Source organism: Pelmatolapia mariae, linkage group LG7, assembly GCF_036321145.2.
Source record: "Pelmatolapia mariae isolate MD_Pm_ZW linkage group LG7, Pm_UMD_F_2, whole genome shotgun sequence".
Classification (NCBI taxonomy): Eukaryota; Metazoa; Chordata; class Actinopteri; order Cichliformes; family Cichlidae; genus Pelmatolapia; species Pelmatolapia mariae.
Window position 1 is genome coordinate 10361567 of NC_086233.1, and position 22463 is coordinate 10384029.

Genomic DNA, 22463 nt, shown 5'->3' on the forward strand with positions numbered 1-22463 from the left:
CACCCGAAACATTGGCTGATTGTGACTCACACCCGTTTTCACACCTTGGCTCGTGTGATTTGAAAGGGGAGCAATAGGGAGTCCATGACCCCCTTGGGGGACACTCCTGTAGGGCTTAAATAAAAATCTGGGCCTCTCCACCAGTTGGTCTTAAAACTGAAGAAGCTTCTTGGATGAGAGGTGAAACGTCTTCAAGAAATTTAAATAAGTCTTTCCAAGCTCCTTGATGACCTTGATGTCTATGATGACCTGGATGACTGAGAAGCTTCACAGACATATTTCACTAGCACCAGCTAATAAAAACTAACAGTAGCTCGCAGCAGCAAAAACAGCTTACCAGCAGAAAAACTAAGGATATCCTTAACAACTCATCTCAGTCCCAAAAAATTGATTCCGTTCATCTGGACGTAGCATTTTGGTGGGAGAAACATTTCGTCACTCATCCAAGTGATTCAGTCTCAGCTAACTGCAGGTTTCCCCAACTTTATAAACAGTACACTTGCATAATGCCTGAAACTAGCACCACTGATGAACAATGGGCTGTGAGGTCAGTTTCATGACCATTAATATGCAAATTGTCATGACCCTTGATGATCATGAGTACCAGAGAGTTGGGGAATGGCTGCAATCACAGCATTGTACGATGGTGAAAGATATACTCTTAGGCCCCTTCCTTGATTCAGAGATGGTCTTTCCCTTTTCACGTACATGGCCTCCTTGACTCCTCGCTCAAACCAGCGATCTCTGTCAAGGATGTGTACATCCTCATCCTTGGAGGGAGTGTGTAGGTGTAAATAGATAGGAGAGTCCTGGCCTGACGAGTTGGCTCTTGTGTGTTGTCCCAATCCCCTTAGGTTGTTTGGTTTCCCCAATGTATAAATCATAGCAATCCTCCTGGCACTTGACAGCATACGCTATGTTACTCTGTTTATGCAGTTTGACCCCATCCTTGGGATGGACCCATTTCTTGCGCAGCGTGTTTTGGGGTTTTAAAACCACAGAGACACAATGATTAGAGGAAATGCATCTCAGCTGTCTCATACGGTTTCTATACAACTGCTGTATACTCTATAAAGCAGTTGTCTTACTCTCTATCGCTGGAAGCATTCTTTAGGTGTCTTCCCAGGGTGTCCAGGGTGCATCTTTCTTTTTTACAAGGCTGTGATTGGTGCCATTCCGCAAATCTCTGTGAATGGCCATTGAATAATGTTCATGACAGTTTGCATATTAATGATCATGAACCTGACCACGGTCCATTGTTAGTCAGTGGTGCTAGTTTCAGGCATTATGCAAATGTACATTTTGTAATATTGGGAAACCTGCAGTCAGCTCAGACTGAAGAAGTAATTTGCATGAGTGACAAAATGTTTCTCCCACTGAAAACGCTTCTAGATAAACAGAATCAGTTGTTTTTGATTTTACTGATATTATTCAAATATGTTAAAATACAATGTATACAGAAACTTCTTTTTACATAAACAGTAGTAGAAACATGCTAGCCATTATGGGATACAGTGTAATTGTCATGTTTTTGATCTTTTTGATCTCCCTTGGATTAAAACAAGTCCATTGAACTCGAAAGTAGTCATGTGAGACTTGAGGTGAATGGGTTCTTCATTGTAATGTGAGGATTATAGCATTAGAGCTGAAGGTCAGAGATTGTTCAGTCCGATAGTATTAAAATCAAAGCTAATACGCTTAAAAATTTCCTTTCTTTTCCGTTGTGTGTTGCTCAGTGCAATACAAGAGTACAACCTGTGGCATTGAGAACGATGTTTGAGTCTTGTTTTGTGCTTATTTATCTTTTTTCTTAAATACTCTGTGGGTTTCTTACTGTCTTTGTTTAGTTGAGGGCAAATTGCTTCAGTCCACTGTTGATGGGAACCTTATTTTTTTTTCTCCCCCTTCCTTTGAAGTGATGCCTTTGACTTCCAGTTTGGTGCTGTTATCCTGCGACTGAAAGAGGGGCTGGATGTCTCCCATATCCAAGGGCAAGGTACCAAACACATGCAGAGGAGCTTATTCTAAAAAAAACCACTGTTGTAGTACATATGTAGCATCAGCTCAGATTACATACAGATAAAGGTTAATTAAATATAGCTGAGTGTTTTTCCCAGTATTATCACATAACATCACATAAATCAACTTAGAAGGAGAATAAGTAATGGCATTCATTATATTTCCTTCTTCAGTCTGCTTATCAGTCTTAAGATATTTTCAAGCATTGATTGACGTTCGAATTTGTGTGAACTGATGTGTTCAGTTCACAATGTTCACATTCACAATACTAAGTATGAGAAATTACAAGTGGAAAAAATGATAGTTTTCCACAGATTGAGGTGACATCTGGTTTTGTCTGACCAAAAGTCCCAGCACAGTGATACACAATGTGTAATAAACTGTCTATATTTACTGTCAATATGCATTGTGTGGTAGAAAAACTCATCAAATCCACATCTTTGAGTGGCTGCAAACAAATATTTGACATTTTTGCTTCAAGAACAACTTGCAGGTTGGCAACCTTAGTGAATAAATGTAAAGAATTGGAATAATTTAATTTTCCACAAATTTAAAAAAAAAAAGCCTGGTCATAACATTGCTGTAGTAATTATTTATGTGAACTAGCTTAGTATATTGTTATGTATATTTCTAATTCCCCCTCCCCTTTAATTTTCTGCCAGATGAGTCGCTGTCCTCGCAGGAAAAGCCATCAGGGATGAAAGATGTAATCGTTTCCATAGACACCAGCAAAGACTCTGATGCAGATTCCTCTAAGCCATCCTCTAAGGCCACCAGCCTCCAGAACAGCCCAGCAGTCCAGAAAGGTTAGCTATCATCAGTATGTCTACATAAAATCCTTCTCTGTAATGCAGGTGCAGTAGTGTTTACATTGATGTCTGCGTTTGTATTTTTGGTTTTGCATTGCAAGCCTTATTTTTTCTACATTCCTCATGTCACTATTTAAGTTTTCTTCTTTCAGTGGCCTTCCTTATTCTGCATACACAAACACAAGCATACATATGCACTGCCCTGAGACCCACAGCCCCAGTTTCCCCACTGTGCATATGTTTTGGCCTGTGTGCGTGTGTCCCCTGTTAGCGTATGAGAGAGAGAGAGAGAGACTAATTCAGCTCAAACAGGCATACAATTGTTCCCAGATTGGAGTAGTAATGAACGTTCCCAGTTGCAGCCTGAGCACTGGGCTACTTTCAACCTGGCTTCATGAAGGCTGTTTGGTTTGTTTGTTTTCTTTAAAGAAGTGTAGAGAGATGACAAAAATCTGTCTGCTCTTTTGCTCTTTCCCCACAGCCCCCCAGCTGGTCGTGGCAGATGGCTGCTTTCCCCCAACTCTAGCTCTGCTCTAGGCCTTTTCCTTTTTGTTTTGTTTTGTTTTGTGTTTTTTTTGTTTTGTGTTTTTTTTTTTTTTTGTTTGTTTTTTTGCCCCACCTCAACAACCAAGTGCTCTCTCATAGGGGGTTGTTGAATTGTTTAGATTGTTTCTAATACTGGAGAGTCTGTAGCTATATAGTATAGCGCCTTGAACTGGTATTGGGTTCTCATTGCCACAAATATAATAAGTATTAGATACTATAATATATGCCATCTAAGTATTAGATGATGGTAGTTGTAGTAATATAGGGCAAAAACATAAAGTTTAACTAATTAGTAATAGTTCATGATTAAGCCTTTACTACCTTATGGTATGTTCATGAAAGAGTCAGAGCAATATTAACATTTTTGTAGGAATTCAGAGACAAAATACAGCAAATGTATTTTTTGTTCCGTAGATTTTTCTCTAACAATACTTTTATCAGCTCTTTATTTTGCTAAAGTATCCGAGTGATAAACAGTGTTTTGGGAACTGGATTAGAAATTGTGGAGGTATACAAAATAACGGCACAGTGGTCTGGTAAAGGTTGGTTTGGGTAATCCTTTGATTTGCTGCCAAAGCATGAACCCGTGCTGTCATTTGTACAGTTTTTGCCGAATTCCCTCCTCTCATCAGATTTCATTTCCATCCTAAGGTAATCCACTCCTGGCAGGAAGTTTCCATTCAATGCAGTTTCAGTGGAGAGTTTGGAGAATAGGGACTGATTCATGTGTGCTGTATGTTCATGAAGGTTCTTTACCGAAGGCCACTCGAAGCCACTTTGATGTAACAGACAGTCTTGGCTCACTGCTGATGGTTTTGTTCATGTTGGACATTAGGAATTTCTAGAACTCAGGGAGAAAAGGTTGAGCTGTGTGTTTATTAGTGTCACTAGAGTATTTCAGTGTCTGTTTGTCTCCCACTGTGGGAGGTTACAGTTAACTGCCTCTCAAACAGCTTTAGATTCTTCCTCTGGTGTCCCCTGACGTACTTAACTCCATCTTGCTACATCGCATGTCAAGGTAACATTTTACCTTAACTATAATTTTTGTTTTCTCTCCTTTTGTCTCAATTCCCAGATGATGAAGATGATGGCAAAGCTACAACACAGCCCCTGTTGAAAAAAGGCAGGAGATCCACTTCATTTAGTTGCCTTAAACCTTTCCCCTTCTTTCCATTTTGATCTCTTAGTATCTTTTCTGAGCTCCTACTGCTATGCTCCCCTCATTTCTGCCACCATGTTTTTCGCACTATATTTTGAATCCCTCTTGTACTAACATACTGTCGCCACCCTGCTGTCTCCCTTTCCCTCTGTTCCTTCTTTCTGGCCTGCTAGGTACTTGGCTTTGGGATATAATATGTCTCTTTCTCATGTCCCTAGTGTGAGCCATCTCTAAAACTGTACTGTATATGATGTTGCCTTTAACTTAGTCTGTTTTTCTGTAGGTAGGCGTGTGTGTGTGTGTGTGTCTGTGTTCCAACATTTCTGTTTTCTCCAAGCTGTCTTCAGTCTCTCACCTGCTTTTCTTGCCACATTCTGGAGCTGACTAATTTGCCTTACGCTTTCTTCTTAGGATGGAAACTGCTCTCCTGTTTTCACATTTCCGTTTGTTTGGTTTTTAGTAGTAATGTTTTTTTTATTCTGTACCTATATCGCTTAAAACTTTTAAATAATAAAATTAAACAAATTTATTTTCTAATAAATGTAACACTATACTTACAAGCAATAAACAGAATTCTACTGTATACATCATTTTCAGCTATGGGCATGTATATTCTTTATATACATGTCCATAACTGACATGTATGCGTCCTCCTTGAGCTACACTTCTACCAAGCACAAAATTATTAGTTTTATTATGCCTTATTAATGAGATTTGCTTTTATTTTTTGTTTTTTGTTGTGGTGTGCATCCCCACAGACAAGAAGAGCCCGACAGTACCTCTGAATGTGTCTGACCAGAGGCTGCTAGAGGCCAGCCAACAGTTCCAGAAGAAACAGGGGAAGGGCACAGTGGATGTCTGGTGGCTGTTTGATGATGGAGGTGATTGTTAGTTATATTCTTGTGAGACCTTTAGTGATCTCAAAATTTATTTGGTCTGTTATTAAAATACTGTCATACTGAACAGGTTCATAAGTTTTGACACATTGTGTTACTTGTTTACTGAACCATGTACAAGTTTTGTTTTGGTTTGGTTTTGTTTGCCTGCATCAGTTGGACATGTAATGTACTCACATTTACTTTTAGGGCTGGGTGATATGAGGAAAATCTAATATCACAATATTTTTTGGACTATATCACGATACACGATAAATATCACAATATGTTTAAATAACCTCCAAAAACATGTTATTTTCAACCGTATAGTGTGTAAAATTACACTTGTATACTCATTTAAATCAACCAATTTTTTTTACTTTGAATACAAAAAATCTGGATGAATTGCAATGTTTTAACCATTTTCTAACTATCAGTTGCAATACTGTGACAGTAAGTCTCTTTCTGTGGTCAACATGAGACCAAACAAAAGATCATAGCAACAAAAAAGTCCATCAAGCAAGAATTCATGAGACACTCACAAACCACTCTCTCTGAGGTAATAACATTACTAGACTCTTTCTCAAGTGCTTCAGATTATTGAATAAACTAAACTATTTAGATATTAATCTCTCTCTGAAGCGTGCAGATTTAAATAAATTGAATCGCGTCCTACTTCTCTCCCATCATCCTTGGGGTCAATTTGACCCCTTTTAATCTTTATCATTCAAAAAATAATAGTGAACTTTTTCTTTTTTTATATTCGTATATTCACATAGTATGTATTGGCTCACTCCTGGGCCCCCTGTCTCTGTCTGGCCCATTCCAGGGTGTGGGGGGCCCTCGGATCTCAGGTTTCTGGGTCCGGGCTCGGTCTGCTTTGTCACAGCCGTCAGAGCCTGCGGGCTTCTTGTCGTTGCAGGCTCTTCACTGCAAGCTTTATTAAAAAAAACATGCTTCATGTGGAGGAAAAAAAACAAAACTTGAGTCATTTTACTAATGAGTAAAATTACATCCTATGTATACTATGCATCCTATGTTCTGGTTCTTAAAGAAAATGCGTTGCTTAGCAAACATTCCTATGCAAGTAGATATTTGCAGTGGCTCCACCTCTGTAAAGATGTGACCAGGGCCACATCTTTAAGCCTTTAACTCTTGCTTTTTAACACCAGCTGATGAGTGTCACTTCAGATCTGGCTCATCATCATCATCATCATCGTTATGACATTAAGTGTCATCAGCACTAAAAAGTGCAGATACAGCTGTTGACAGCATATGCAGTAAAACCTAAAAGTACTCAGGCCTCTACAATTCTGGCACCTATAAGTTTCACATTAAGTGTCAAAGTATTACATTGAAATGGCTGACTTTTTCTGAGATGTTCAGCCTGAAATATGTAGTTTTAAGCCCCAAAGAACATCCGTGAAGATACTAGTTCTGATTATATTTGTGCTGCGACAGCGTCATGGGGATGAGCAGAAACAAGTAAAGCCATATTTGGTATGTTTTACATTCCTATTGATACACAAAGAGACTCTCACACACAAAAACACATAGACAGTATGTTCTGACAGGATCTATCATTTTCACACTTCCCAGTCATTATAAATCAGGATTGAATTCATTTTGGTAGCATCATGTTACATTTGCATTTTGAAGTGATGGGATACTGAGTGAAGATTCAACAACTGCTCATCTCAAACATTTCCACAAACAAATTTTGCTAGCTTGGGGTTTTTTTTTGTTTGTTTGTTTTTTGTTTCTGAGGGAAAAAAAAGGGACTTTTCTGTTTGAATTTAATTGGCCCCTGTTTTAAGCAAAAGGGATCATGAATCTTTTGCTGCACCAGTGTCTGCTGGTCTGTAGAAAGTCCAATAGTCTGAGGTTTGGACTTGAGCTTTAGACTGTACAGATGTTAAATGTTTGTGTCACTAAAGTTGTATATTGAGCAGTGTTTTTTTTTTTTTTTTTTTTTTTTTTTTATGTTTCCCATCTAGGCCTGACTCTGCTGATCCCCTACCTTCTTACCAATAAGAAGCGGTGGAAGGAATGTAAGATCCGTGTTTTCATTGGAGGCAAGATCAACAGGATTGATCACGACCGCAGAGCGTAAGTACTGTACAGTCTTTCTGTCAGTTTTGTCAAGACTGGAGAGTACTGTACGTGACTGTACAAAGGAATGAGTGTTTACCCACTACCCTATGAAGTCTTTTATTGAGCCTTTAAAATCAAAACGATACTACCAAAACCCAGGACTCCAAAAATGTAAAAAAAAAAAAAAACAAACTACCTAAAATAATTGCTTTCTAATATTTTAGTCTTTGCCCTTTAAAATTTAAAGACATCTGTTGTTATAAGCAGTTGCTAAGTAAATAAACTGAATTTAAAATTCAGTCATAATGTTAATTACACTTAAATGTAATTGTTATTGAACATAAAAGGATTCCTAACACTGGATGAGAACAAGAGGAAGCTGTAAATATCGCTGGTGATCTTCTGCCCATCATGTACATGCATGTGTTCCAAACCAATGTTAATTTTTACAGCAAATTTTGGTTTAGTTTTAGTCTTAGTCTTTTGACTAAAACATACATTAGGCACCTAAAGTTTTCTAGTTTTAGTCTAGGTTTAGAATGCAAACTGCTGATGGAAATTAGTTGGTAGCTAATTCTGGCACAAAGCATCCTTTTCTTTTTAACTGATTAATGTATTTTGTGCATGGTCCCGTAAATAAAATGAAATGAAATATCATAAAGGTATAGCAGTATAATATATAAGTGTGAAAGTTTGTTTTGATTTTACCAACGAGAGGTGCCCCTCCTGTGTGTGTGTGTGTGTGTGTGTGTGTGTGTGTGTGTGTGTGTGTGTGTGTGTGTGTGTGTGTGTGGGTGGTAAGATTTCCTAAAGGGCACAACAATTGTGCGCATTAAACCTTATTGCTCAAGGGGATTAGTTTTGATTTGATGACTTTCAAACTCATTCACCTGTCTATACAATTTAATTAGTTCTGCGTGGATCTCTTCTTTCGGGCAGTTAGTGGACACCCAAGCTTAATGTGGTAACTCGAGAACAAAGCAATGTAGGAGTTTGAAGTTGATACCATAGGTGTATCTACTGAAAATCCAGACAAGTTCGAATCTCAATGACCTCGACCTTAGGGTCAAGGTCAAGTTTTCCGAAAACCTTGTGAATGCCATAACTGGAGAAGGAGGTCACCTAGGATCTTAAATAGATTTATAATAAGTTCATGAGTTTGGCCTTAAGGTCAGGGGTCAGAGGTTAGGGTTAGCGCTTGAACAAGGAGACATAGGATTTTGAAATTTGCACCATAGGTGCATTTACCTGGAGGCAGAGGGCGACCACTGGCCACTACCAGTATTTTTATTTGTTGATAAAAGTGTCAAGTGTCATAGTTATCATCAAAAGAAGATTTTCATCGACAAAAACTACGACGACAATTATTGGTCAAGAAAATTAACACTGTTGCAGACATGAGAAAGCTGTGCCTTACCATACATGTTGTGGGGTTAGCAGAAAACACAGTGTAGGTATGTCTTTCCTGTCAGCACCACTCTCACACATTTATTTATAACAAATGGATGTATCCAAATACTAGATGTCTTAAGATGCATTTTATATGCACAAAGTACTAACCCTGACTGTTTGTATATATTATTATAAATGTCACTGTTCATTTAAAGGCTGACATCTCTCCAGGTTAATGTAAGCGCATACAACGTAAAATGTACACATAATGTATATTGCAGCATTCAACACTGCATGTTTTTGAACATAAATAGGGAAAAAATCACACAAAGCTCATATTAGCTATTAAATATTATTTGTAGTAATAAAAATTTTAAAAAATCACCTAAGAAGTTAACCTGCTACATATAAATGATACATTTGCCATGCATGCAAGTGTGTGGGTCCTCGGAAGGAGCGATACTCACATTTTCTTAAATGGATTGATTTTTATAGTTACTAATATTAAATGTATCTTAGTCAATATACCTGATTTATTATATGTGCTTACAAAAATTGCTCATCCTGCAGACAGACTCCACCTCCTCTGACTTGTCTTTGTTATCCTCTTAAAAAATTGATTAGCTCGACACATGAAGCAGTTCTACAACTGCTACAGGTTGTGGTTGGTGGATTTTCAGTTGCAGCAGATCTCCAGTGCAGAACGAGGTATACCAATGCCAGCTCAACAAACTGCTAGAGTTAGTTCATCTGTTGTGGAAGGAGAGACTGGAGAAGCAGCTGAATGAAACTGATGGCAGAGAGCTGGCCAGTAGGGAAAACACAGGAACAAAAAGGTCATGGCTGACAGACTAGCAGGCGCTGAACAGTCAGTCTGAATCCAGTAAAGTTTCAAATCAGTGAAGAAAATGTGATTGAGTTCATTCTCAAAAGTTATTCTCTGGGGATGATGTGAATATATTCCTTACCCCCATCCCTCCTGCCAAAGAAGTCAACACGATTTTGTTGGCCGGAGAATGTGCCACTCATTGTTCTGCTTTTGTTGTATGAAATTAGCTGGGTGTAGAAGCTTTTATATGTTTGCGTGACTACAAAACTATCAACAGTCTGTTTCAACAGACATCTGACATTTCAACATGTTCCTGTCTAACTTTACTTGCTGTCTATTGGTAAGAGATAAAGCCTGCTTCCAGCAAAGGCTAAATTTCAACTGCTGTTTCCTACACCCTTTAAATGGATCGTTTTACTCTTAAATGATCAATGAAAATGGGAAATGTTTCTGTAAACAACTTGTTCTTTTTTCTTTTTTTTCCTCCAAAGCTGGGAGTACTGCCTGCATTTCCTGCTGGAAAGCAGCTGAACTAAAGATTTGAGACTAAACTAACAGTGAGGTTAGGCTAAGAAAAAAGATGAAACCTATTTCTTAAAGTAAATGAATAAATGCTTGGGACTGGCACTGGGAATATGACAGTCACGTAGCCAGCACAATAATAAAGAGCTTGAATACGTAGTGGTGTAGCCCACAACCCGTATATATTAGATGATGCTCTCCGGCACCCAGTGTTTGAAACTAAAGGAAATTATTCTCATAGATAGAATTCCACATTATAAACCCTGTACCACCCGCTAGTGTTCAGAGTTATTGAAAGCGGCTTCCCGTGGCTTTCAGGATGACTCGGTACACATGTATCCATCCAGAGCTTCTTAGACTGCACATGTCTTGTTTATCAGCTTATTTATAGTATTGATCCTACTTCTGTTTTTTGACGTTCCTGTTACAGGATGGCTACTCTGCTGAGCAAGTTCAGGATAGACTTTTCGGACATTACTGTCCTTGGAGACATCAACACCAAGCCCAAGAAGGAGCAGTAAGTCCACTTTGTTAAGCTTCACACTTTGAACATCCTCCACAATTGTTAACGTGCATTATGTCACACATTCAGTATCTAAAGTGCCTTGAGGAAACTGTTGGCTCTATTTGGCACAGTATAAAGAAAGGAAAACTAACCGTTTTAATTATGTCAGCATTTGAAATTCAATGTTTAGCATGTTTGAGGACATTAAGCTGAGCTGAAAAGCAAATTACTGGCGCCCTCAGGTGGTCTGTGTGGAAAAACCAGATTGCTGGAAAGACGTGGCTTTGAGACCATGTTGATTTGGTTTGAACAAATTATGATTTTTAATAAGGAAACATTTTCTTAACATTAATAAATCTGAAGACTTTTCAAGAAAATCTCACAATCTAGTCCAGATCCAGATATCCACCTGGGTCTCGAGACTTAGTTTTTCCTAGCATTTCTGCATTAGTAATTTCATTTTTATTCAAAACATCCATTTTTGTTCATTTCTTTGGTGGGATGATTTTGAAAATTCAATTCATTTCAATTTTATTTATATAGTGCCTTATCACAACAGTTGCCTCAAAGCTTTGTGTAGTTACCTGTTTTACATGAGGATTAACCATGAAGCTGTTGTGACGCAGCATTGCAGCCTTCGAGGAGATGATTGAGCCTTATCGGCTGAAAGAAGATGATATGGAGCAGGAGGCAGCTGAGAGGCTGAAGAACAGCGAACCATGGAGGATCACTGACAATGAGCTGGAGCTATATCGTGCCAAGGTCACAAGAATTCCCTGCATACTCCATTTACATGCGTCTTTAATCTCATAAGATGAAATTCTTGAGTCAGAGTCAGTCAAAGTTCCATATGACTTCAGAGTTCAGAGGGATTCATTCTTTGATCCTCTGCAGCCTCATTCAATTGTTCTGTAAGGAGAGTGGAATCAGTTCAGTGTAGCTTATACTGTGAGCGACACTGCTGCCTCGTAGTCTGTGGTGCAGTGGCTTGCGAAAATGATCTTGTTACGTGATACCTGATTGCTTGATCCTGTGTTTGTCTCTCTCTTTAGACCCATCGTCAGATCAGACTCAACGAGCTGCTGAAGGAACACTCAAGCACAGCCAACCTCATTGTTATGTAAGCTTGGGTTGGGTGGGAGTGGGGGGTGGGTGTGTATGTATTTTAGTTTCAATAATACAAAGTGGGGGGAAAAAAACATGACGATTAAAAAAGAAAAAGCTTGAATGAAAATACTCGTTGTCAGCAGATTAGACATACAAACCTCTGTCTACTGACAGCAATACCAGCTGGTTATAAGCTAACATTATGCAAGCTAATGTTAGGCGCAAATGTCCTAGAAATCACGCTTTCCCTCTGATAAACAGTTTGATTGCATTCTCATATTATTAAACAGTTTGTTCCGTAAGCCTCAGAGGCCAGCGATGTTACGTCATCTTCAAAGTTTCACACCAAACGGCAGCTATCGGAAGCTACCAGGAGCAAAAACAGCAGCTCAACTGACAGTTCAGCCTATCCTTAACATGTTAAAGCCTGAACCATGAAAATTCACATTTTTTTTGAAAATGGAGCATTTAATTTGTCCAAATTAAAATACATCAATAAATTAATCTTCATTTGGATATGAGTTTTAATTGTGCAATTTCAGAAGTGAGGTGGGAACATCCCACAGGGGCTGCTGTTGTGGAGATGCTCTGACCCTCGTCTTTGGGTCGCTCAAATCTTTCCCGCTACTTTATTCACTTGCTCCCTAATTTACCCCATCTAACAACAGATGACAAGATAAGTAGTGCTAAAAATTGTGGGATGAAAATGATTATTAACATTTGACCAAGTCAACAGGCAAAACTGTGATGAACCACTTGGGAAAATTAAAGTGGAAAGTTTGCTTTAGGTTGGAGGTGATAATGATTTTAACAGAGATTTAGTCACTATTTTCTGAAAAGTCCTTTGTGGGTTTTGTAACTTTTATAAAGAGGAGTGGGATTTTTATATACATTCAGTTCTTTAGTTGTTAAAGTTAATAAAAGTTAAAGACACTTTAAAACTGTCTACACAGGACGAGTGGCTTCAACCTAATCCTTAAATGTGCAGTGAAGTGATGAGCTTTCATTAATTTGAATTGCAAATTCTTAAACACATATGTGTAAAGACAACCATGCTTGATTTTAGAACTTTTCTTATAGCTCCGTTTTGGTTATAGTTTCATTGTGGTCTCTCTTTCTTTGCCTTTCTCTGTGCAGAAGCCTCCCATTAGCCAGGAAGGGTGCTGTGTCCAGTGCTCTCTACATGGCCTGGCTGGAGGCATTGTCCAAGGATCTGCCTCCCATCCTTCTGGTGCGTGGCAACCACCAGAGTGTCCTCACCTTCTACTCTTAAAGGGGAAAAGCCGGTGATTTAAGTCACAGCTAAAGTCTAAAGGTCCACCACATACACTCCTGAGATAGCAGAATACAAGCCAGTGATGGAAACAGTGCTGAGTAATATGAATCCAATGAAAGTGCTATTTTTTTCGTGTAAAAGTGCTACATGTTTTGTGATGGAGGAATTTTATGTTGGGGGTGGGTGCTGGTTGTAAAGTTGCCCACTCTTTTTTCCTTTCTTTCTTTTTATTCCAAGATGTCTGGGTTATTCTCTCGTTGCTCTAGTTCCTTCTGATTTCCTCATTAAAGTGTCATTTTTTTTTGTTCAAGTTGATTTCTCTCAGGCTCTCTAAAGCAGGCATGCACAATATAGATGTGTTCATGATGTGGAATATATTGATGTCATACATTTTAAGTTTATCAGACCAGATGTTGTTTGCTCCAGCAATAATCACCCTGTTATGTTCTTTTCAAGTTGGGGAAAATGCTTTGCAACACCTTCTAAAGCCTTATGGATGTGCCTTCCAGTCGAATCAGATGAAACGGAATTAGAATCTCTATTCAGATTGACAATTTTAACAGAATTTCCTTCTTAGCTGTGCGGGTGGATTTAAAGTAGAATTTTATAAAGGGTGTCAATTTGAACACTCTTACAGTTTTGACCTTAATCAGCATATTTATTTGGGGCTTTGATTTTTATATTTTTCACTTTTGAGTCTTCCTTTGTAAAAGTTGCTGAATACTCATCACAACAAGATCCTTGATCTTTTAGACACAGTTTGTAGGGGAGGGGTGCATGTGGGCATAGACTTAAAGTCTCTGTCAGAAAAATGTGAGGCTGGGTTTTTCTTTAGCCTTTTCAGGTGGATAAAATCTCTCCCTAGTAGCTGCCGATTATCAGCTTTCTTTGGTTCTGTGGCCACATGTATTGTTGTTTCGCTGTAAAGAAACTCTTCTACCCTTAAAGACGCTAGTCCAAACCTTGCCTTAATGCTAGAACTATACTATACTGTCACAATTGTCATAAGTTCTCGCTCCCTCTTAAGCCATGTCGGCTGGAGGGTTTGTGTGTAAATGCAGATAGTCATCCATTATTAAGTCTCAGCACATATGCATCTTAATCTGCATTAGTCATTTAGCCTCACTTCATTTAGTGTGCACTTGGGGCACATCCCTGTCTTTTAGCTTTATTATTACTATTGATTTTAGGGGTGACGTGGCATCACAAAAAAAAGCCATACATAGACATTTTCCAGTTGTAGTGTACTGTAGAGGTCACATGTATCGCCTGTTCTACTGTGACTGTAGAGAATATTGATTAACTAGCTTCAATATGCAATAGTACAGCTGTTACTTTGGGGAGTGGTCACACCCTGAGCCTAAAATCAATTCATAAAACTCATTCTATTTGAGTTTTATGGGAAAAATGGACAGTAAAGTGAAAGTAGTTTTTGTTAAGATTGCAAATGTTGTTATTAAAACAGCTGAGCATAAACGGGTTGGTTGGAGTGGTTCTAGCATAGATGTTTATTTTAAGTGCATTGCCCTAAAATTAGTCATGATATTTTGAAGCCTCTGCATTGTGTTGTTAAATACAGCAGAGATGCACAAATCATTGTGGGTGGTCTCGGTATTTTGAATTAAACAGCATGGACTTTGGCTCATTATGATTATGAGTGAGAAACTACTATAAGGCAAATTAAACTTTACTATATGCAATTTAAAAGAAGAATGTGAGAGTGCTTAGGTTAGTTGAATGTACACTACACTAGTAGTACCTTTTGGTTTCCATTGTCATATGTATCATATGTTTCCTGCATATACTGCAGTTTAGCACAATAGTGTTCTGTCTGTCGGCTTCATTGTGCTATTAGCGTTCATGCAGCACCATTGCCCACCACTCTGTTGTTCACATGGATTATCACTACGTTAATAATCCATGTGTGTAATGTTTGCAGGGACTGTTGAAAGGATTCAGTACAAACATATTATATAGATCTATACTCTTGCTCACCAGAGTGCTAAATGTAGCCAGAATAAGTTTTAGTTATGTGAAAGTGTGGGCTAGGAAAGCACTGTAGATCATTTCGAAGGCAGTCCTACATTGTGTAACAGCCTCAAATACCAAAATTCATACACACCACAGCTGGTGTTCATTCTAATCCAGCTGACACTGCTTTTCAAAAAAAAAGACAAAATGTATCTAAAATTTGGTATTCCTGCAGCTGAGTGCATCCCTGTGCACTGTAACTTCAACAGTGAAACTAAATTATGCTTAACTCAAACTATGAAGTATGACTGAAGATTTCTGTATTAGAGCAAATGTAAATGGATTTCTTGAAGACTAACTGCTAAGCAATACAATTAGTGAAACAAACTGCAGTTTTTGTTTTGTTTTGGTCTTTTTTGTTTGTTTTTTGCTGTGCATTTTGGGCAATATAAATCTGAGATTATCAATGTGGGCTGAGATGGGGATTTGGGGGCACTATTGTGTACTATAACAAAATAAAGGAGTGTATCTTTGAGATCTCTGTTCGTTGTTGTGTTGTGAGGCATTCACTCTTGTTCTCTTGTTGGCACAGAACAACATTATTACAAACAAGAACACGGGTTAAACCATTTGTATATTTAAAAAAAATTATATTTGCTTATCTATCTATCTATATCTGTATCTATCTATAATTATACACACACAGTTATATACATACATAATATAAAAAACACAACACTCATGTATCAGTTAGAGGGGTTCTTTTTCATGTCACATTAAATGAAACAAAAATACCTCCTATCAACGTTTTCCAGCCAGCTAATGGTGTTTGGGTGTGTTTCCCTCATTTGTCTCGATAGAGCCTAACATCTGTCTGACAAAATTACTGCATTGTCCTCAACAAATCGAATCATATGTACATGTAAGTCGAGGCATTATTTGAGTTCTCCTAATTATTGTTTGTATTCTTTGCCATATTCCCTTTTCCTCTCTTATAGCAGGCATGTTGTTCCATGAGGGTGGATTCTAATATTTCAAAAATGATAAAATGGTCCTAAAATCTATTGGTGGTTGACATCGCTAAGTTTATAGTAAGTATAAACTAACATGTAAATAAACTTAATAGTATATACACATGGAACATGTTGGAAGGGTATTTATTTTAGTTCAGACTTTTTTTTTCTCTTTTAATATTTGGAGTTTTGGTTGTAATTTGATTTGCATGTCAATGTTTTTTTTTTTCTTTTGCAGTTTGTTTCCTTTTGATTTTAGCAAATTGTCTTTCTCCTTGAGTCTGTATCTGTAGCCTTTCAAAGAAGAAAAAGATATGATGACAAGCGGCTCAAACCAGTTTTCTCCTGCTTTAACTCAAACGTGTAAGGCCCAGCTGGTTGAAGCAGTAATGTTTTGATACTGTTAACAGTCACAGATATGCTTTTTCTAACATTTTAACATGTATGATTACCAGTACTTTGTACATCTTTATTGCAATAAATAAACCAAATGAAACCATTAACATCTGTAGTCTGCATTTGTGGTTTGCAAGGCTTCTATTTAATTCAGTTTTATGCATTGTTTACTGAATTTTGCATAATGGTTAAAGCTCCTAGAGTGTTAAAGTAAATCAGCGATCGGACCTGAGGAAGAAATCTCATTTCGGGGGGGGGGGGGACTATGACGAAGCCAGGTTTATTTGCCATGTCCTGTTGGGGGTTAATGGAATTCTAATACTGTGTTACAGCAGACAACAAATTATAGGAAAAACTCTGCACAGCTAAATCAATGACAGGTAGAGGATTTGATTTTTTTATTTTTATTTTTTATTTTGTAGAGAAATGTATAATAAAACCTCCGCACACTGTCCCGCTTACCACTATTTTTATTCAGTTACAACGTTTTGGTCCAAGTAACTTGCATAATGTAATATAAAAAAATCTAATGTATAAAATAGAAACACTAAAGAAAGTGAAAATACAAAAACATGAAGAGAGCAATAAATTTAAAAAATAGTTTTAAGATCCTTATTATATTTATCGTAAAAGGTCTGTGGTATAAGATGGATGGGGTAGCAGAGCTCAAACACCTGTTGGTCAGGATTCGATAATTATCATTTCAGCACAGGGCATAAAGCCAAGTATATAACCCAAACAAACTGTTCCCTGCACTATTGGGAGAAAAATACAAAAAGTTTGTCTTCTGCACCTTAAAGAAAGATAACACTTTGAGATAAAGAGTTTAAAAGCATTTATAGATTGAAATGTACAAGTACACAGTTACATCTGTGGCTGGGCATCTTTATAAGTGCAGCCTCACTCTTTAATTATATCAGTCTACTGCACCACATAAAGACAAAGTGTTAAATTTCAAGGGAAAATATTAATTATTTTCCTACATCATATCTTTTCTTTCTGGCCTTTCACCGTTTTTAAATAACACATTTATTAGACCACCAGCCAGTATAAATGTAATCCTGCTGCTGCCCTAAATTAACATGATTAGTACTTACCAAAATATTTTGTTATGTTTCTGTAATCACTATATAGCAAGATAATGGACCCTACAGTATTAGAAATCAGCATTGGTGGGAAGGAGGAACTCACTTTAAACAGGAAGAGACCTCCAGCAGATCCAGGCAAACCTGTACAAAACTGTGTGTTTTAGTGCATTTCAGCTAATTTAAAAATTATATTTCAGCAAATACTTGACAGTTAATTAGAGAATGTGCTTTGAATTCATGACCCCCACAGATTGTAGCCAAAACATGTCCATTATGGATATGAAGCCATTAGGGTGGATGACCAAAACATACAATCCAGAAAACTGAAAAAGAAAAGAAAAATCCCCAAAACAATCCATAACTTGTGGTACTCAGTCAAAGCAAGATAACAACAACACACTACCACTACAGAAAAGTCTGAAAAATTGAATGAAAGTGTACCCGAAAGTCAGATGTTTTTTTGGAGAACCACAGCTAGTGCAATAAAAAGAAGAAGTGCACAAACAATCACAATGATTGAAGAGATAATTTTACAGAGTCTTCTTTTGCGCTCTGCTTCTTTCCTCTTCAGTAAAGAATCAAATCCCGGTGTGTAGAGATCCTCGAGCCAGAAATCCAGATCTTTAGGAGTCTTGTCCTCTTCCTACAAAGAAAACAAAGACGTGAAACAGTATATGAAAAAGTGCACCATGATTCTTGTTGTTAGACATAAATATGTGTTTGTAACATATCTGTTCCCTTTAACAGACTCAGGCTGCTTGAAAGAAAGCAACAAAAGAACAGGAATCTAATGTAGTCAATGGGCATCTGTTGGCAGAAAAGAATGGTGCATGTTTAATTTTTTTTTTTTTTTAATGCACAGGAAATGTTCTTCCTGTGTACATACAAAGGCAGTAGCTAATGAGGCTGACCTCTAAAGTTTAAGGCTTACCATCTGAGAAGACTGGCTGCTGCACCGTCAAAGAATAGTGGCACATAACATGTGCTGCACAGGCGAGGGACAGAGTGTTGCATTAACCTGCATTAACATTTGCCACAATCGCAAGAGTAGCGTACCACGGGTCACTTTTGAATCTTTGGATTTCTGGCAACATGGACTACAGAAATAGAAAGGCAAATCATTTCTATGTTGCATCTTTACACACAACAACACAAACAGCAGCAAAGTAAGCTAAATAATGATTCCTAAGTTGAAGATTTGTGGTTGTTGAACACCATAATTTGATGGTTACACAACAACTAAAAGTGTGCAGATACATTTTGTTCAGAAATATACGTGACCACTGCAAATCATAGTGTTCTCCCAGAAGCGTTCCTTCCCCTAAACATGTTTACTTACTGTAACTGAAACAAAAAGGTTTTAAGTCAACACTTGATGGCGGCATTTTTTATTTTCCTTAATATTTAAAGTGTAGCTGGTAAGCTATAGGTTTTGGGGGCACAAGTACTGTAGTAGTGACTTAGCAAATATTGACTCAGGGGTGAAGGCACACTAATGCTAGCAAGTCAGGAATACTTTTAGTCCTTCAGTGGTCAGAAAAACTAGTGAAGAGAAATATATCACATTATATTACAACATAAAAATAATCAAAGCCACCTAAAAGTGTAAGCATTAAACCATCACAGACATCATCTGGAAAGAAGCTCCAAGGGCTAAATGGTATAAATAAAACTGGTATTTACACCAAAACGTGGGGATTTTATTGAATGTAGGTAATCAACAACTGCAAATATGCAGAAATGCATACTTGTGGGGAAATGAATAAAACTGTTTAGATGGCAATCATCATATTAGAAGACCTTGAAAACTTAGTGATTTTTGTTCAGGCTCTGAGCCCTAAGCATTCACTTACTCATATCTTCTTTATTTCTTTTGGTTCTTTAGTGTGCCTATACAGTGTATAAAATAAGTATTGAATATATCACCAATTTTGTAAGTAAATATATTTCTAAAGGTGCTATTGACAATAAATTATCACCAAATGCCAGTAACACCTCATCCAGTCCACACATGCAAAGAAATCAAACCATAGATTTCCATAAATTAGGTGGAATAGTAATCAAAGCACTTAACACAACTTGCTTCACTCATCCAAGCACTTTTTTGCAATTCTATTTCTATCTAACATCCTATAGATGCATTAGAGAGTATCTTGCCCAAGAATATTTGGCATGCAGACTGAAGCAGCCAGGGATCAAATCGCCAACCTTCCAATTAGCAGATGAGCTGTTCTACCTCCTGAGCTACAGCCACTCCAGTAGTGAGAAGCATCAAGAAATATCTCATGATGGGTAAAACCAACGAGCCTGTTTAGACCATTGGAATCTTACTGTTGCAAAACATACTGATGGCATTGGTTAGAGAAGTATTTCTAAGCTAATGAAGGTTCCAGTAAGCACTGCTGGGGCCATAATCCAGAATCATGTCACCATAAACCAACAACAACCAGGCGCTTCTCACTATATTTCATTCAGAGGAGTCAAAATAATTAACAGTGCACAATAATGTTTAATATTTAGAATTTACTGTTATATTCCCATAGATCATCATGATGTTGTTTATTATATTGCTCTCTTTTTCTTTTGCTTGTTTTCTCTTTTTTCTTTCTCAACAGGTGATCCAGGTGATTGATATATGTATTTTTTGTCTGCTTATTTTGTTGGTTTTTGTTTTTTGCCCTTTATCCCCATCCTTCTTCTCCGCTGTTTTTCTTTCCCTCTTTCTTTCTCCCCTTTCTTTTCCTCAGTCAAGTCTGTCCCGTATTTAGCAAGTGAAAATAAAATAAAATAAACAATAAAAAGTTGAATCAAATAGACCATTACGGCAAGGCTGGGATGGTCCATTTGGTAAAGTAGATCCGTTGGGCATCTTTCTTCGCCTTTAGACAATAATTCTGATGGCAAAAGAGCCAAACAGGACAGGCAAAAAAATTTTAAAAAAAAATAAAAAATCAACTGAAGAGTTGTCCAAGAGCCAACGCCCACTGGTGGAGAGCTACAGAAAGACCTGGAATCAGCAGGTACAATTGTTTTAAAGAAAACAATAAGTAATTTACTTAACTGCCATGGCCTGTATGCACGCTCGCTATGCAAGACTCCACTGCTGAAGAATGCATGAGGCTAGTTTCTCCATACAGGATACATCTTGAAGATGCCATCACCAAAAGAGGCTCTTACACGAAGTATTAAATTAATTTCAGGTATCTTGTTCAATACTTTTTCCCGGTGTCACTTCTCATTATTACACATAACTTTATGGACAACTATTTAATTTCTTTGCATTTCTGGATTGGATGGGTTCTTACCATGAAAATTTATGTCAAAATCCTTTTTAGAAATATATTTGCTTATAAAATTGGTGACATATTAAATACTTATTTTACCCGCTGTATATGCATATGCATATATATATGCACAGTTCTTTGTTTACATATATGCATGTCCTCTTAGCAAACAACTGCACTAACAACTGTTTTGTGTATCCAAACAAACATTACCCTTGTTAATCTTCACAACCTTTTTACTTTTCCACAAATTACCTGTAAATAGTCTGCAAGATTGCTATGGTTCGTTTGAGTGTCATAGTCCTTGACAGTCCAGGAAGGGTGTGATGTCTCATTCTGCTCAATCACTGATTTTACATCCATGTACAGAGGGTTCTGTCTGATGTTGGTCTTCAGAGTGGATGGAGTGATGTGCTTCTCCAGGTATCTGTCCACAAACACCACAGGACTCCAGTCTGGGTGTGGCACAGAACTGCTTTTGGTTGTTACCCTTGGCTCCCTCTGTGGAGACAGAGGAGAATTCTCAATCCATCCAGCTTTAACATTTTCTATGGAGCTGTAGGCTACACTGGTTAGATAGCCTAAACCAGGGAATCATGTAATTAAAGGCTTTCTTTTTCAGAGGAGCCATCCACAGTGAGGAAGTAAAATTATTAACAAGATTAAAAAAAAAAAAAAAATGAAAAAAAAAAAGCAATCCCAGGTGTGTTAAACATACCACCAAAATTCATGCATGGTCAACATGGAGCTGTTTGTTGTCTTTCAAATTCAAAGTCAAAGTCAGCTTTATTGTCAAAAAAGCTCCACTGTGAATCTAAAGCTAAAAACAAAAGACATTTGTATTATAATGTTATAATTTAATGTTTGTTCATGTTTTTGGTGTCTTGTAAGCCAAGTATGACACAACAATGCTGTGCTCTCCTGCTCTGCTATTTCAAACTACTGTCACAAAGATCATACCTGAGAGTAAATCCTGTTCTGCCATTGTTTCTGACTGGACATTACTGCCCCAACCTGGAACATGCTGTGTGTGGCTGGCAGCATCCCAACGTCTAGCTGGAGGAATTTCTCTGGGTGGTTATTGTTGGGCAAAGCAGAAATATCCATCCTGATTCTGCTGCTCCATCCACGCTGACCACTTCACTTGCCAACTACCTGGCTAATTGCACATACTCCCTACGTCTCACAGGCTCTGCAATAATAATTTATGAAGAGTGTGATATCTGAGGCTGTATCACTTGTGTAATGTGTGTAACCCAACCTGGCCAAAGGGTGGGGTGAAGGTGTGGGTTTGAGAGAGAGAGAGAGAGAGAGAGAGAGAGAGAGAGACCTAGTATCTGTGTCTGTGTAAAATGTCATCTGAGTAAGCAAGTAAGTAAGTATGTGTTTATTTCATTTAGAAAGTTTAAGTTTATATAATAACTTGAAATACTTCTCATATGCAAGGTCTTCAATAATCAGGCCCCCATCTTATCTTCAAGACGTGATAGTACTGTAAAATGTGAGAGCTTGTAGAATAAAAAGTGAGAATGTGGAGAAAACTGTTGGTATTTTGAAATTTTCATCTGTAAAATCTTT

The 22463-nt window shown here is 37.6% G+C and overlaps 2 protein-coding genes across 3 annotated transcripts in view; one reads left to right on the top strand and one right to left on the bottom strand.

The window, feature by feature from the left end:
• Window positions 1-16611, top strand: part of slc12a2 (solute carrier family 12 member 2) — a 62510-nt gene extending 45899 nt beyond the window's left edge. Inside the window, exons 19-27 of one of the 2 annotated variants that reach the window (XM_063477851.1) lie at window positions 1917-1996; window positions 2682-2825; window positions 4450-4497; window positions 5292-5414; window positions 7406-7517; window positions 10676-10762; window positions 11377-11512; window positions 11803-11870; window positions 12995-16611. In XM_063477851.1, coding sequence (XP_063333921.1) covers window positions 1917-1996; window positions 2682-2825; window positions 4450-4497; window positions 5292-5414; window positions 7406-7517; window positions 10676-10762; window positions 11377-11512; window positions 11803-11870; window positions 12995-13130 — 934 coding nt within the window. In that variant the 3' untranslated portion in view covers window positions 13131-16611. The remainder of the gene's footprint in view (window positions 1-1916; window positions 1997-2681; window positions 2826-4449; window positions 4498-5291; window positions 5415-7405; window positions 7518-10675; window positions 10763-11376; window positions 11513-11802; window positions 11871-12994) is intronic. The other variant, XM_063477852.1, reaches the window with a different exon arrangement.
• A 1438-nt stretch (window positions 16612-18049) lies between these two features.
• LOC134631673 (major intrinsically disordered NOTCH2-binding receptor 1-like) lies at window positions 18050-21992 on the bottom strand. Its single transcript, XM_063480232.1, has 3 exons — window positions 21846-21992; window positions 21141-21386; window positions 18050-18244 (listed from the first exon to the last, which is right to left on the bottom strand). Exons 1-3 carry the CDS (start codon window positions 21990-21992, stop codon window positions 18050-18052), a joined length of 588 nt encoding a protein of 195 aa, XP_063336302.1.
• Between the last annotated feature and the right edge of the window lie 471 nt (window positions 21993-22463).